Source organism: Trichechus manatus, unplaced genomic scaffold (genome assembly GCF_000243295.1).
Source record: "Trichechus manatus latirostris isolate Lorelei unplaced genomic scaffold, TriManLat1.0 scaffold00045, whole genome shotgun sequence".
Classification (NCBI taxonomy): Eukaryota; Metazoa; Chordata; class Mammalia; order Sirenia; family Trichechidae; genus Trichechus; species Trichechus manatus.
In genome coordinates this window covers 4,240,008-4,256,578 of record NW_004443981.1, presented here as the reverse complement: position 1 = coordinate 4,256,578, position 16,571 = coordinate 4,240,008, and the positions used below count along the sequence as shown (strand labels likewise).

Genomic DNA, 16,571 nt, shown 5'->3' with positions numbered 1-16,571 from the left:
AAAAAAAAAAAGGTCCTCTAAGGTCAAGAAGGGAGAGTGTTGACATGTTGTGTGGTTGTTAACCAATGTCATGAAATAATATGCGTACTGACTGTTTAATGAGACACTATTTGTTCTATAAGCCTTCACCTAAAGTACAACAAAAATAAAAAAATAAAAAAGAGTTCAGCTGCTAACCGAAAGATTGGCAGTTGAAATCCACTAGCTGCTCCTTGGAAACCGTATGGGGCAGCTGTACTCTGTCCTATAGGGTTGCTATCAGTCGGAATCGATTTGATGGCAATGGGTTTGGCTTTTTGGTTTAATGCATGTTATATAATAAGAGAGCCCAGTCTTCTCTGCCAAGTACTATGCTAAGCACATATGGTATCTCGCTCTGTGTTCCTCATAACCATTGTTAACCTGGATTACAAATCAGGGAACAGGCGATTAAAAGAGACGAGGCTGCATGCCCTTCAGGCACTTTGCCCTATTTAGAAGGTTAAATTGATTCAGTTATACCTTTGTGACAACATGTTTCATTGATTCTAATGTGCCATTGATTTTCATATGTGTTGTCATGTCATGAAATACTAAGAAAGAAGAAAAAAAGTTACCATATAAAACTCTGACACATTTCAATTGAAGAGATGTCCACATATGAAAAATATGCACAAAATACAATAATCCTCTTGCTTCTCGCTGCTGTCAGGCATCTGGGAAGACCCCTCAAGGCTAGTTGCAACTAATGAGGAATGAAAGGTAAACATGTGACCCATTGCAGCTGTGATGAAAGGCTGAGAATGTCTGGTAGCTTCAGAAAGACAGGATATAAGCAGGGGTATCGTCCATTAACATAAGCTAATTCATGTGGCATTTCTTTTCTTTTTATTCCTTTTTGTGTGTTGTTCAAAATGTATATTCCTGCTTCTTGTCCTCATTCTACAACCTTTTATTTTATTTGCATACAATTTGTCTCTTTATTTGCCTCACATGCCTAAACTATTGAACTTTTAACTTTTTAATGTTTTTTTTCTATTTTATATCGTAAGTCTACATATTGCCTAATAGATATTTTCATTTATTTATATAGGCTGACTACATCAAAGGAAAATTGTGGTATAATGAAAGATGTTTTGCTAACAGAGAAAAATTTGAAGGTGAATTTTAAAGATATATTAACAGGCTTTTATCTATGCAAATAATATATACGTTGTTGCTGTTGGTATTGAGTCAGCTCTGACTCATGGCGGCATTATATATAACAGAACGAAACATTGCCTGGTCCAGCGCCATCTTTATGATCTTTAATATATTTGAGCCCATTGTTGTGGCTATTGAGGTTTCAGCAGAGCTTCCAGACTAAGGCAGTCTAGTCTAAGGCCTGGCAATCTACTTCCGAAAATTAGCCCATGATAGCCTTATCAGAACATTGTCTGAAAACCTCATGGATAGCAACAGATAACATATATAGATTAAATAAAATGACATAAAATAAAAATAAAATAAAATGTAAAGATAGGTTTACTTAATATAAGTTAATGGCCTATAACTGAGAATTTTTTAAATTTAAATCTAATAGGCATACCCTGTTTTAACTGCAAGAAAATGTATTCAAGTTCATATTAATTGATGGTACATAACTTTTGGAATTTTTATTTGTGCAGTCTATTTTAGTAACACTAACCTTTCTGGTTTTAGAAGTATAGATGTGTTTGTAATTTCTGTACCTTTATATTTTTAGTTGATTATGTTACTATCACCTTCGACAGAAATAGGACCCTAAGTGAGGTATGGTACTGAATATTTTAAAAGGTAAGAAATTTTGTTGTGCATGATTTCATGGATTGTTATTAGTCTTAAAAAAAAGGCAATTCTGCAAACTGAGAGGCTTAACAATCACTGTTTGCACCCAGTGGTGTTTCTACTTGGGTTTAATGGTTGTTACCTAATTATGTAAAATCTGTATCTACACAGTGCTTCTAGAAAAACAATCTATACTAGAAAGAAATGCTTTGCAGTGCTTTCTGGACCCATATCCCCCAGAAGACAGTGGTGTTAATTTTTCCTTTCCTTTTTGTAGGCAAGCTCCTGTTTTTATAGTACAGAACCATTCCTCGAATGGCTTCCTTGCATACCTTACGCTTTAAGAGGAGTGAGAAATGTTCCTTCAAACGTGATAACGTTTCTTCTTGACATAGAGCGTTCAAATGGAATTTACCTTTTCTCTAACCAGGTAGGCCTTATATCCCAGAGGTGATTGCTCTTGACACTAAGTCCTACAATAAAGAAAATTCACCTTAGCAAAAGTTATTTCTTCATTCTAGTTGTCTGTGGCAATGGAACCTGATGAAATTGGCTACAGCAAAATTATTTATGATTAATGATATAGTTTAGGACACTTTAGAGGTTTGTTGCCTCTGACCGTCATTCAGTTTGATGAAAATGGAAAATATGATGCTGTATGCACAGTTATTCTCCCTTGCTAATTCTCCAGAAGAATATGAACTGAGTTTGGTCTACACAAATTTAAGGTTCAATAAAGTGGTTAGTTTAAGTGAACAAAAATTGAAACTAATAGCCACTGATCTATATTTTCCATTCCAAAGGCTATAAACTCTAGCTGTGAATTAGAATTATTCTTAGAGCCATTCCAAAAATATGTAAATTTAGCCCCTACCCTCAAGATCGTGATCCAATAGGACTGGGACAAGGCTCAGGTATCCACATTTTTATAAAGTAGTTTGGCATGGTAGTTATGAGCATGGACACTGGAGTCTGTGTGCCAAGTTCAAGTGATGACTCTGTAATAAGTCTCTCTGTGCCATTTGTTAAAGAACTTTAGACAAAAGTATTCAATCTCCTAAACTTCACTTTCAGCACCCATAAAATGGGTGTTTGTGGGGGGAGGGGCAGAGTAATGCGATAGCAATGATTGCTAATCTTCTCAGCTCTATGCTGTGTTAATAGATTTGTCCCTATCTTAATCAAAAACCAAGTAATTAACTGTACTAACAATAATACTGGGAAAATTTCTGTAACCTACTCATGCTTTGTTTATCTATTTTTAGAAAAAAACCACTGCCTCTGTGCACATCCTAAAAAATAATCAACCAAGTTTACAGAATAAATTTCCAAATTTCTTGTTTCCTTCATCATTCTCTGTTCCCATTGGAATGGTATTCCATCCACGAAGTAATTTTCTATATGCTTATGGTAATCAGGTACGTACACATGAAAGCTCATATTCTGGTATAGGTGTAAATCATTCACTTGCTCAATGCTAAGTGGTTATACATAAATTAAAGAACAGAGCCTCTTGGATTATCCAGTTGGTGGAAGTGGGCGGAAGACTGAATATTCATTGACTATGTATTTTGTGCTAAACTTAGTAGCCATCTTTGGTGTTTACCTTTTTAGTTGGTTTATTAGCTGATAAAGATGAGCCATCGGTACACCACAGTTATCTTGAATTTTGTCAATTTGACTACATTTCTTTCCAACTCTGAGTGACTTAGATTTTGCCAATAACCCACCAAAACTTATATCTCATGTCTCTTCAGCACTTAATGTTTGCCTTTCTCTATTTGGCTTTGTAGGCCTTGGCTTTCTGGCTTTGTTGTTCGTTAAGCTCCTTCTAGTAACATTCTCCATTTTTTGGCCTCAGCTTCAGTCAGTTAGTTCTGTACCAATAGCCTGAAAGCATGATAAAGGAGTAGCTATACCATCTATGGGGCATTAGCTAGTTTAAAAGTAAAGAGTACCCAGTATGAAACATTAAGTAAACTTCAGAACCAAGAAAGCACTGCAGTGACTTCCAATGAAGGCAATGAATTCTGTTTTTCAGTAGTATTTGTCAAACACCCATAAACCAAACCCAAACTTGTTGCCATCGAGTTGGTTCCAACATATGGTGACCCCATGTGTTGTGGAGTAGAACTGCTCCATAAGGTTTTCGTAGCTGTAATCTTTACATAAGCAAATTGCCAGATCTTTCTCCCATGGTGCCACTGGGTGGGCTCAAACCACCATCCTTTAGGTTAGCAGCCAATCGCAAACTACATGTGCCACCCAGATACCTTTTCAAACATCCATTGTCCATGAAAAACTTAGATATTTGTAAAGGCAATACCCCCTGTTCTTAGGTCTTCTTGAAACTCCCTTGCCTCCTTTTAGTGTTTACACTGAATATTTAAACCTCCCATTTCCTTTTGATTCTTGAATTCTTGGCACCCCATAACATGAACACAACTTCTATTCTGTGGTGTACAGGGTGCTTCATGTATATAAAACAGGTAGCCATCTAAATAAGGTTCTTGGGCTTGTATTTCTTCCAATTTCCATCTAATGTTTCTTTTCTCTGAATTTCTCCAACTGCAGTAGAACCTTATGAGTTTATTTAGCACTTTCTTGTCACTTTTGCTAAAGGGGCTCATTCATTGTCTTCTGTTCTGGAATTCCTAGGGCTCATGGCTTGGAAACTAACAGTGGTTCAAGAAGTTATTGTATTTGAACTTAATGGTTACAAAGTAGGTAGATCAGAAATTTTTTCAGTATGTGATATATCTCAAATTTTAAATTTTTGTGTTTTGACTGTGGACAATAAATAGATGGAATTGAAGTTGAAGGGCTTTAAATGGTGTCCTCCAAAATTAAGCTAAGAAATGGAGCTAACAGTTGAACATAAGGAGTTCAGGAAGGCTAAGGAATTGGAACAACTCTTATGGGAACAGATTAACTATAGCTAAAATAACAGTCTAATAGAGGTTACAAAATGGCTCAGTTAAGTGAGAACATGAACTGTGAGAATCGTGTTGTGTATTTTGGAGATGAGTAGGTCTATAAAACAAAATCGAGGTAACATTTTCATAGGAATGCTTATAGGTTGGGAGTAAATGATGCTGGTGCATTATCCACTTGGGCTTGTGGCCTGTATTTTACTTCTGTGTTCACCCTGCATTTTCCTGAATAGTTCAAGTATTTGTGATAAATGCACAGCCAGCAGAAGTCTCATTATTTCTGTTCAGTGACTTAAAAGTGACTTACAAGGGCTGAGTTGTGGCATAGGAGAAAAATATGGATATGGAACCACTCTGCAAAAGCTTTTCTAATATAGTAGGTAAAAGCCCTTTAGGAGTCCCTGGATGATGCAAATGGTTAACCCACTCAGCTACTAACTAAATTGAACATTCGAAGTTGACTCAACAGCAACTGCTTTTTTGGTTTTAAAGACTAATTGAGCATCTTTCCTATATAACTATAAAACTCTTAAAAGAAAACATAGGAATAAATCTTTATAACTTTGAATTAGGCAATGGTTTCTTAGATGTGACACCAAAATACAAATGACAAAAGAAAATAAACTGGACTGCAATAATTAAGACAAAATGGATACACAAGTAGACCAATAAAACAGAATCATATCTGCATATATTATCCATATGTATATTCCACGTATATATTCTATATATGTTGTTGTTGTTGCTAGGTGCCATCGAGTTGGTTCCGACTCACAGCCATCCTCACAATCCTTGCTATATTTGAGCTCATAGTTGCAGCCACTGTGTCAATCCATCTCGTCCTTCACCAGGGACTGGTCCCTCCTGATAACATATCCAAAGTATGTGAGACAAAGTCTCGCCATCCTAGCCTCTAATGAGAATTCTGGTTGTACTTCTTTGAAGATGGATTTGTTCGTTCTTCTGACAGTCCATAGTATATTCAATATTCTTCGGCAACATCAGAATTCAAAGCCATTAATTCTTCTTTGGCCTTCCTTATTCATTATCCAGCTTTCACATGCATATGAGGTGATTAAAAACATCATGGCTTAGGTCAGGTGCACCTTAGTCCTTAAAGTGACATTTTTGCCTTTTAACACTTTAAAGAGGTCTTTTGCAGCAGATTTGCCTAATGCAGTGCATCGTTTGATTTCTTGACTGTTGCTTCCATGGGCGTTGATGATGGATCCAAGTAAAATAAAATCCTTTACAACTTCCCACTGCCGTCGAGTTGATTCTGACTCATAGTGACCCTATAGGACAGAGTAGAACTGCCGCATGGGGTTTCCAAGGAGTGACTGGTGGATTCGAACTGCAGACCTTTTGGTTAGCAGCCAAGCTCTTAACCACTGCACTTCTATTCAAAAAGAAGCCAAAGAGTGGGAGAAGATATTTGTAATAAATTTATCCAACAAAGTACTTAAAAGCTAGCTATATAAAGAACTTCTACAAACCAGCAAGAAAAAGACAATCCAACAGAAAATGGGCAAAGAAACTTGAAAAGATACTTCAAAAAAGAGAATATCCAAATGGCCAAAAACATATGAAAAGGTGTAACACTACACTAACAATCAGGGAAATACAAATTATATCACAATGCAATGCATAAACACGTACTGAAATGGCTAAATTTTTAAAATACTACCAATACCAGGTGTTGGCAAGAATGTGTAGTAATGAGAATTCTCAGACAATACTGTTAGGTATGTGAGTTGGTGTAAATATATAAAAAAACTGATGGTGACCACTAAAGGTGATTATATGCACATCCTATGATCCAACTAAGTAGCCCTGGTGACGTAGTGGTTAAGAGCTTGACTGCTAACCAAAAGATTGGCAGTTTGAACCCACCAGCCACTCCATGGGAAAAAGATGTGGCAGTCTGCTTCTGTAAAGTTTTACAGCCTTGGAAACACTATGGGGGCAGATCTACTCTGTCCTATAGCATTGTTATGAGTCAGAATCGACTCGACGACAATGGGATGGGATGATACAACTACTTCAATCCTAGATGAAAACCCTGAAGAAATTAGTATATATTTGCATCAAAATACATTTACAATAATGTTAATAGAAACATTATTAAGTAATAGCCAAAATGGAAATAACCTAAATGTACATCAATAGTAGAATAGATTAAAAAATTATGTATATTCATAAATGGAATACCACACAGCAGTGAAAATGAATAAAATTCTGCTGTCAACAACATCATGTATTAATCTCACTATAGGGCAGATTGTTGCAGCAAATATTTCCAATTCATTCATATCTCCCTTTGTCTATGCCTTTGGGTAGTTCCTTTACACATTGACTCTGAGCTTTGCCATATGACTTGCTTTGGTCAATGGGGCAATTACAAATGACGCAAGCATGGATTTGAAAAACGCTTCCACACTGGGGCTTGCTTTCTTTTATTCTGCTCTTGGAACACTGCTGCAATGTAAACAAACTTGGGCTAGCTTGCTGGATTTTGAGGGACACATGGCCCATCTCCCCAGCCTATAGTGAGGCGATTTCCTAACATACGAGTGAGGCCATCTGGGACCAGCCAGCCGCCAGCTGACCTGCCATTGTAAGATAGAAGGTGAAAGAGTCCAAATGAGATCACCTAAGCCCACTCATGATCAGAAAAAAAGCCAAGCAGATCCTGATTGAAATAGATGTTTGTTTTTTCGAGCTGCTAAGCTTCTGAGGTGATTTGCCATTTAGCAAAAGCTAACTAATATGTCCATAAACAAGGTAAACACAAAAGAATATAGACTGTATAATTCCATATATACACATTTCAAAAACAATCAAAACTACTCTGTAGTTACTGGTTACTTTTGGAAAGGAGTATGGGGTAGTGACCAGGAGAGGAGAAAGTGAATGTGTCAGCTCTTACTGCATAACAGATCCCTCCAAGAGCAAGTAACATGAACCAATGTGCATCTGTTATTGCTTATATGGCAGGGGTCAGCAAACTATGGCCCACAGGCCCAATCTAGCCTGTTGTATACTTTTGTAAATAAAGTTTTATTGGAACACAGCCACCTCCATTTATTTATGTATCATTATGGCTGCTTTTGTCCTACGACAGAGTCGAGTAGTTGCAACAGAAATCGCCATGACCTGCAAAGCCTGAAATATTGACTACCTGGCCCTTTATAGAAAAAGGTTGCTGACCTCTGGTTATGGGTTGGCTAAGCAGTTCTGCTATCACTAGGCCTTGTGTCTCTTTATCATACAGCCAGCTCAACTGGAATTGTTCAGTGTTCCAAGACAAGAAGCAGAAGTGAGCAAGGTCTCCTGTGGCCTGAGCTTGAAGCTAGTTTGCTGTCACTTCCACCACATTTTATTGACCAAACCAAGTCACAAGATCAGCCATGATTCAAGGTATATCACCTCTGGATGGGAGAATATAGGAAAAGGTGGATAACTGGTCATCTTTTTGTAATTAATCTGCTACCGAGGGCTTTTAGAACACTGGTAATTTTCCATTTCTTGATCTGGTTACATAGGTGGGTATGCTTTGTAATAATTCATTGACCATACACTTGTTATTTTTGTATGTTCTTCAATAAAGACTTGTTTTTTAAAAACTGACTCAGAAAGGAACAACCTGGTAATATTATAACTTTAAAAATATTGAAGCAGTAATTTAAAATTCTCAGTAAGGCTCTGATGGTTTTATAGATGATTTCTGTCATGGATTGAATTGTGTCCCCCAAAAAATGTGTGTAGCAACTTGGCTAGGTCATGATTCCCAGTATTGTATGATTGTGTTCTCTGATGTGATCTCCTCATGTGTTGTAAATTCTATCACTGTGATGAGGTTATACTGAGGAGATTGACAAGATTAGATAGTGTCTTAATGCAATCTCTTTTGAGATATAAAAGACAGACACGAGCAGAGACACATGGGAACCTCACACCACCTAGAAAGCAGTGCCAGGAGCAGAGTGTGTCCTTTGGACTTGAGGTTCCTGCGCTGAGATGCTCCCAGACAAAGGGAAGACTGATGTATCACCAGGACCTTCCTCCAGAGCAGAGAGAGAGAGAAAGCCTTCTCCTGGAGCTGACACCCTGAATTTGGACTTAGAGCCTACTAGACTGTGAGAGAATAAACTTCTCTTTGTTAGAGCCATCCACCGTGGTATCTCTGTTAGAGCAGCACTAGATGACTGAGACAATTTCTGAGACCCAAATGTAGAAAATTATAAACTGTACCAAAGGACAGTTAAAACTTACTGACTTAAAGATATCAATTCTCCCTCAAATTAATCTGTAGATCTAATGCAATTCTAATCAAATCCCAACAAGATTTGTTATGAGGTTTAAGTTGATTCTAGCAATGTAAGTGGAAAAACAAAAGACCAAGAAGAGCCAACACATTTTGGTAGAAGATTAAGGAGAGACTTACACCATATTAACATTTATTGTAAAGCTATACCAATTAGGATAATGATAATTGATGAACAGAATAAAAAAGAAAGCCCACAAGCAGACCCTTGCATATCTAGAATGTGCATAGAGACCAAATTGGCATTGCAGATGTGGGGAAAAGAAAGAGCTATTCAAAATGGAATAGGAAGAATTGGTTATACATATGGAAAATATTGAAATGCATCACTGTGCTGCAACATACATCAACCCCAACTCCTGATAGGTTAATAATTTCAATATAAAATCCTTTAGAGGAAAACATAAGTCAATACCTTTCTGAAATCAGGGAAGGAAAAACTTTTTAAAACAAGAAAAAAGTACTAACTGGGACATGCCGCTTGCAAAAATCAAGGGACACTTCCACACAAAAAAAACTTCCCTAGATGCCTAGAACATGAAGTCTCATATCAATATGGGGGTAAAATCCCTCCCCCTAATCCATATACACGTAACACTCCATCCGTTTTTGAATAAGAGAACCGTATTTGGGAGATACTGGGAATAATTGTTCTTTAGTACATAAACACCATGCATCCTGCGGAGACCTGATGCTCTCTCACATACAATGTCATACAAAGCCTAAGATGGAAATAGAAAGTAGATCAAGTAGGTAAGGAGTCTGTACATGTTGGTTCGTGTGTGTGTGTGCGCGTGTGCATGATGGATGTGAGGGTATGAGGAAAACTCTAACATATTCTCATGCTACATGACATTTCTCATGTAGAAAAATTAGGCTAATAGGTAATTGCTGACTGTTACATAGCAGCTCTTCAGTGAGATATCTTTTTATTCCTCTAGGTATGGCTTTCAATGGATGGCGGCAACACTTTTGAATTAATAGCTGACTTTCATGGTGATGTCATAAGGAGGTCTTATCACAGTTTTTATAGTTCGGATATTACTTTTGTTTCCCAAAGTGGAAAGGTTTACTTGACAAAGGCAGGTGAGGAATGCAGACTTTTTTTGGTCTACACACTAAATGTGGGCCAGGGATTAGAAGATATGTGTAAAATATGCCTCATTAAACAACTAATCCTAAGGTCTCAAACCTTTAAGAGCTGATGGTTTTCTAGGCTCTACAGAAGTAGAACCTTATGAACAGCCGAACCCTAAAGAAGGAAAAGCCTGAATCATCATGCTATGTTCTTATTTACAAATTCCAGTCATGTTTTACTTTCCAAAAAGACATTATAACAACAATATTACTATTTTATCATAGCTTTATTGAGCTATAATTCATGTCCCATGATATTCACCGTTTAAAGTGGACAATTCAGAGGTTTTTAGTATATCCACAGAGTTGTTGACCATAGCCACTATCTGATTTTATAACATTTTCATCACCCCAAAAAGAAACCTCATACCCATTAGCAGTCATTCTCCATTACCCTCCACACACCATCCCCAGCCCCTGACAATCACTAATTTATTTTCTGTCTCTATGGATTTACCTATTCTGGACATTTTATATAAATGGAATCATACAATATGTGGCCTTTGTTCACCTGTTCATCAATTTATGGGTATTTGGGTTGTTTCCACTTTTTTGCTATAATGCTGCTATGAACATTTGTGTACAAGTTTTTCTGTGAACATATGCTTCCAATTCTCTTGGATATATATCTAGCAGTGGAATTGCTGAATACATCGTAACTCTATTGTCTTAATATTTTAAGGAACTGCCACACTGCTTTCCAAAGTGGCTGCACCATTTTATGCACCCACGAGCAATGTATCAGGATTCCAATTTCTCCATACCCTTCCTCACTAACGCTTGCTATTGTCCATCTTTTTCATTTTAGCTATTTTAGTGAGTGAGAAATAGTATCTCACTGTGGTTTTGATTTGCATTTCCCTGAAGAGCTACAGTGATCTATGACTGCTAACCAAAAGGTCAGCAGTTCAAATCCACCAGCCGCTCCTTGGAAACCCTATAAGGCAGTTCTACTCTGTCCTGTAGGGTTGCTATGAGTCAGAAGCGACTTACACAATGGGGAATGACTAATGAGTCCTTGGGTAGTGCAAAAAGTTAACACACTCAGCTGCTGACTGAAAGGTTGGAGACTCAAGCCCACCTAGAAGCACCTCGGAAGAAAGACCCAGCCACCTACTTCGGAAAATTCAGGCATTGAAAACCCTATGGAGCACAGTTCTTCTTGGTACCCATGGGGTCTCTGTGAGTCGGAGTCGTAGGACCCTTGACTGTAACTGGTTTTTCGGTTTTAATGACTAATGATGTTGAGCGTCTTTCCATGTGTTTATTAGCCATTAGTATATCTTCTCTTGAGAAATTCAAATACTTGGCCCATTTTTTTCAAAATTGGGTTTTGTCTTTTTATTGTTGAGTTTCAAGAGTATATATTCTGGATAGAAGTCCCTTATCAGATAAATGATTTGAAAATATTTTCTCCCATTCTCAGGGTATTCTTTTCTGCTTTCTAGATGGTGTCCTTTAAAACACAAACATTTTTAATTTTGATGAAGTCCAATTTATCTATTTTTTCTTTCGTCATTTGTGTTTGGGTATCGTATCTAAGAAACCATTGCCTAATTCGAAGTCATAAAGATTTACTTCTATGTTTTCTTTTAAGAGTTTTTATAGTTTTCTTATATTTTTATTATTAATTTGTTGGTTCATTTTGTCAAGTATTCATAAGATAATAAAACTATCAATTTTGTAAAACAAAGCTGAAATTAACAACTTACCAGGCAGGGGATTTCTAACTTCAGATGTACAGTCTCCCAGAATAGTGCTCAAGCAGGACTTTTATAAATTATTGGGTAAGCTTGGAGATTTCTTTTTTTTTTTCCCATACAAAAATTTATACATTCATTGTTATGCAACCCTAATTGCTCTCCCCATACTGTAACAGCACACTCCTCTCCACCCCTGATTCCCCACGTCCATTCAAACAGCTCCTAACCCTCTCTGCCTTCCCATCTCACCTCCAGACAGAAGCTGCCCGTTTAGTCTCTTGTATCTACTTGAGCTAAGAGGCACACTTCTCACAAGTATCACTTTATGTCCCAGAGTCCAGTCCAATCCCTGTCTGAAGAGTTGGCCTCAGAAATTATTTTAGTTCTGGGCTAATAGAGAATCCAGGGGCTATGCTTTCTGGGATTCCTCCAGCCTCAGTCAGACCATTAAGTCTGGTCTTCTTACTAGAATTTGAGTTCTGCACCCCACCTTTCTCCTGCTCCATCCAGGACTCTGGATGCCCTGTCAGGGCAGTCATTGGTGGTAGACGGGCACCATCTGGTTCTTCTGGTCTCAGGCTGATGAAGTCTCTGGTTTATGTGGCCCTTTCTGTCTCTTGGGCTAATACTTTTCCTTGTGTCTTTGGTGTTCTTCATTCCCCTTTACTCCAGGTGGTTGGGACCAATCGATGCATCTTAGATGGCCGCTTGCAAGCTTTTAAGAGCCCAGACGCCACTCACCAGAGTAGGATGCAGAACACTTTCATAATAAGCTTCGTTATGCCAATTGACCTAGATGTCCCCTGAAAGCATGGTCCCCAGATCCCTACCCCTGATACTCTGTCCCTCAAAGTGTTTGATTGTATTCAGGAAACTTCTTAGCTTTGGTTTAGTCCAGTTGTGCTGACTTCCCCTGTAGTGTGTGCTGTCCTTCTCTTCACCTAAGATAATTCTTATCTACCATCTAGTTAGTAAATAACCCTCACCCTCCCTCCCCACCGTCGTAACCATCAAAGAGTGTTTTCTTCTGTGTTTAGGCCTTTTCTTGATTTCTTATAATAGTGGTCTTATACAATATTTGTCTTTCTGTGACTGACTAAATTCACTCAGCAAAATGCCCTCCAAATTCCTCCATGTTATAAGATGTTTCACGGCTTCATCGTTGTTCTTTATTGTTGCGTAGTATTCCATTGTGTGGATATACCATAATTTGTTTATCCATTCATCCATCGGTGGGCACTTAGGTTGTTTCCATCTTTTTGCTATTGTGAACAGTGCTGCAATGAACATGGGTGTGCATGTATCTATTCATGTGACGGCTCTTATTTCTCTGGGTGTATTCCAAGGAGCAGGATAGCTGGATCGTATGGTACATGTATTTCTAGTTTTTAAGGAAGCATCAAATCGATTTCCAAAGTGGTTGTACCGTTTTACATTCCCACCAACAGTGTATACCCACCAACAGTGTATAAATGTTCCAGTCTCTCCACAACCTCTCCAACATTCATTATTTTGTGTGTTTTGGATTAATGCTGTCTTGGCTGTAATCTTTACAGAAGCAGGTCACCAGATCTTTCTCCTGCAGAGCCATGGGTGCGTTTGAACTGCCTACCTTTTGATTAGCAGCCTAGTGCTTTGGACCACCAGGGCTCCTTGTATTTAAGACCACTGAATTGTATACTTTAAAATGGTTAAAATGGTAAATTTTATGTTATATATAATTTACCACTAGGTCCCCCGGTGGCACAAATGTTTTGCACTCGACTACTAACCTAAAGGTTGGTGGTTTGAACCCACCCAGTGGTAGCTGCGAGGAAAAAATCTGGAGATCTGCTTCCACTGAGATTACAGCCAAGAAAACCCTATGGAGCAGTTCTAATCTGTAACACATGGGGTCGCCATGAATCGGATTCAACTCTGTGACAACTAACAACTACAACAACATACTTTACCACAATTCAAAAGAAGATTATGGCTGAATTCCCCTTTCCTTGACATATTTACAAGCAGGTCAATTATGTGCCCAAGATGGGGGGAAAGTTTCATTCCAGGGCCTGCAGAAGAGCTACTTAGGCCAGTTAACATGTAAGGGTCCCTATGTGTTGAAAATGGTATGTATCATGTCTCAAAGGAGCCCTGGAGGCCCAGTGGTTAAGCGCTTGGCTGCTAACTGAAAGGTCAGCGGTTCGAACCCATTCTGCAGGAAGAGGATGTGTCAGACTGCTTCCGTAAAGATTACAGCCTTGGACACCCTAAGAGGCAGTTCTCCTCTGTCCTGTAAGGTTGTTTATCATGTCTCAGTGGTCTTTTTAAAATTTTGGTGTTAAAAGTAAAGCTGTATTGTTCAAGATTTTAGAAATATCTTTATTAGTTTGTTTTTTATAAGTAATATATGATCTTTATAAAATATTTCAAACATCATAAAGAAATACATGGTGTGAAATTTTTTCAAAATCTAAGGGAGATGATGAATATTTAATGATTAAAAGTTCAACTCATTAGAAAGACATAACAACTCTAAATTTGTGTGTACCTAACAAAATGATCTCAACATACATGGAGCAAAAATTGATACAACTGTAAGGATAAATACACACATCACAATCATGGTGGAAGATTTTAATATAACTGTTTCAGTAATTGATATAGCAAGCACAAAAACCTTTAGAATATTGATGTAAAAATCCTAAAGAAGCAATTAGCCAGCTAAATCCAGCTATATACATGAAGGATATTATATCATGATCTTGTTGAATTTATATCAGACTCCCATGATGGTTTAGCATTAGAAAATCAGTGCAATACTATTACAGATCACAGGAGGAAAATTCTATGATCATATCAATGGGTGCAGAAAAAAACATTTAATAAATTCAACACCAATTCATTATTTAAAAAAATAAAAACATCTTAACAAACCAGGAATGGGAGGTAACTTCTTGATTAAGATTATCTAGAAAAAAAAATTATAGCCTATACCCAATAACTTTTAATAGAAAAACATTAAAAGCTTTTACTTTGTAATCAGGAGCAGGACAAGTATGCATACTACCATTTTAACCAAATGGTTAAAATATAAAATTTAAAAAATATATGCCATTTAAAATAGCATTAAAATACCAAACACCTGGATTATTTCTAACAAAAGATGTGCAAAACTTGTACCGGGAAATTTATAAAACTTTAGTGAAAAACATTAAGGAAGATTCAAACAAAGAGCTATATCATGTTCTTAGATTGGAAGACTCAATATTTTATAGATGGCCATTTAAACTGAAATATAGATTCAATGCAATCCAATGAAAATTCAGAAGGTTTGTTTGTTTTGTGGAATTTACAAGCTGATTCTAAAATTTATGTGGAATGTAAAGGTCCAAGAATAGCTAAGGCATTCCTGTAGAAGAACTAAGTAAAGAACTTCTTCCAGATACGTATATAAAAAACAAACAAATCTGTTGTGGTTGAGTGGATTCCGACTCACAGTGACCCTATAGGACAAGTAGAACTGCCCCACAAGGTTTCCAAGGAGGGGATGGTGGATTTGAACTGCCAACCTTTTGGTTAGCAGCTGTAGCTCTTAACCACTGCACCATCAGGGCTCCAAGTCTTCTTATAAAGCCACAATAATTAAGACAACAAGGCATTTATGCAGAACTAGAGAGATTGACCAATGGAACAGAATAGAATATTCATATATATCAATAGAATAGACCTATACATATGTGGGCACTTGATGCATGCCAAAGATGGTACTATAAAGCAGTGTAGTGTTAATTGATATCTGTATGGTAAAAAGTGCAATTGCACACTGTAGCAGAGATAGCTAATGAGCTAATGAGGTCTCTAATAGTAAGTCCCATGCCCATCTCATTGCTTTCTTCCTATGCAAGAGTCTGATTTGCTGATATTAGGAAGAGAAATCACTGCCAGGGGGAGCTAAACTTTTTTTCTCTAGACCTCTTAAGTAAGCATCCTCTCACTCTGTTCTGTCCTTCACCTACTTCAGCGAATAGGTTCTGTAGTGTTATGGAGCCTGGAAAAGGCTTTCCAGGGACTTGACAAAGACTAACAGGTATTTTACTAATTCAGAGGTCTCAGAGCCTACTCTTACCCTTTAGTCAAAATGAAGGAATTTTTATTAGGTATAGTATTAAAAGTTTTCTAGTTGTGTTACATCAATATCAAGAGACTTCTGTTTATCTCCTATAGGATTAAAAACATATAGTGCGATTGGATCTGTTACTGAGAAAATTTTTACATTATACTATGATCATTTGGGATTCATACATAAACTGACTCCAGATCATTTTGAAGCTGATGAGTTACTATCACCTCTTGGAAATTCTAGAGCTATTTTTGTCAAGGTCAGTGATATAATGCATTGAAACAGTTTGTCTTAAGAATAAATGTCACATTCTATATACAGAATAATGGGGGTAATTTCTTTGGGACAAGCTCCTACTAATTCTCTTTGCTCTACTTAACTAAAGGAAAAACCTCTGTATGCCAAGAAGCATCTCCAACATCTTCTTCCAAGTCCCATCCAGGGTTATATAGATTTAATTCCACCCAGGATATCTTCATGCAAACATCTTCACAGCAATACACCATCAAATAGTGTAACTGGGGTCCATTACTCCCAATCCAGGTTCACAGTGGGTTTGATTCTCTACCTTTCAAAACTGA

General features: G+C 37.3%; 1 protein-coding gene across 1 annotated transcript in view; it reads left to right on the top strand.

Moving 5' to 3' along the window:
- The window catches only part of CATSPERB (cation channel sperm associated auxiliary subunit beta), a 157,398-nt gene that overhangs the window by 33,137 nt on the left and 107,690 nt on the right, over positions 1–16,571 (top strand). Inside the window, exons 9-14 of the mRNA XM_012555631.1 lie at positions 1,073–1,139; positions 1,724–1,770; positions 2,063–2,215; positions 3,051–3,203; positions 9,987–10,131; positions 16,095–16,249. Of these exons, the coding sequence (XP_012411085.1) occupies positions 1,073–1,139; positions 1,724–1,770; positions 2,063–2,215; positions 3,051–3,203; positions 9,987–10,131; positions 16,095–16,249 (720 nt within the window). The remainder of the gene's footprint in view (positions 1–1,072; positions 1,140–1,723; positions 1,771–2,062; positions 2,216–3,050; positions 3,204–9,986; positions 10,132–16,094; positions 16,250–16,571) is intronic.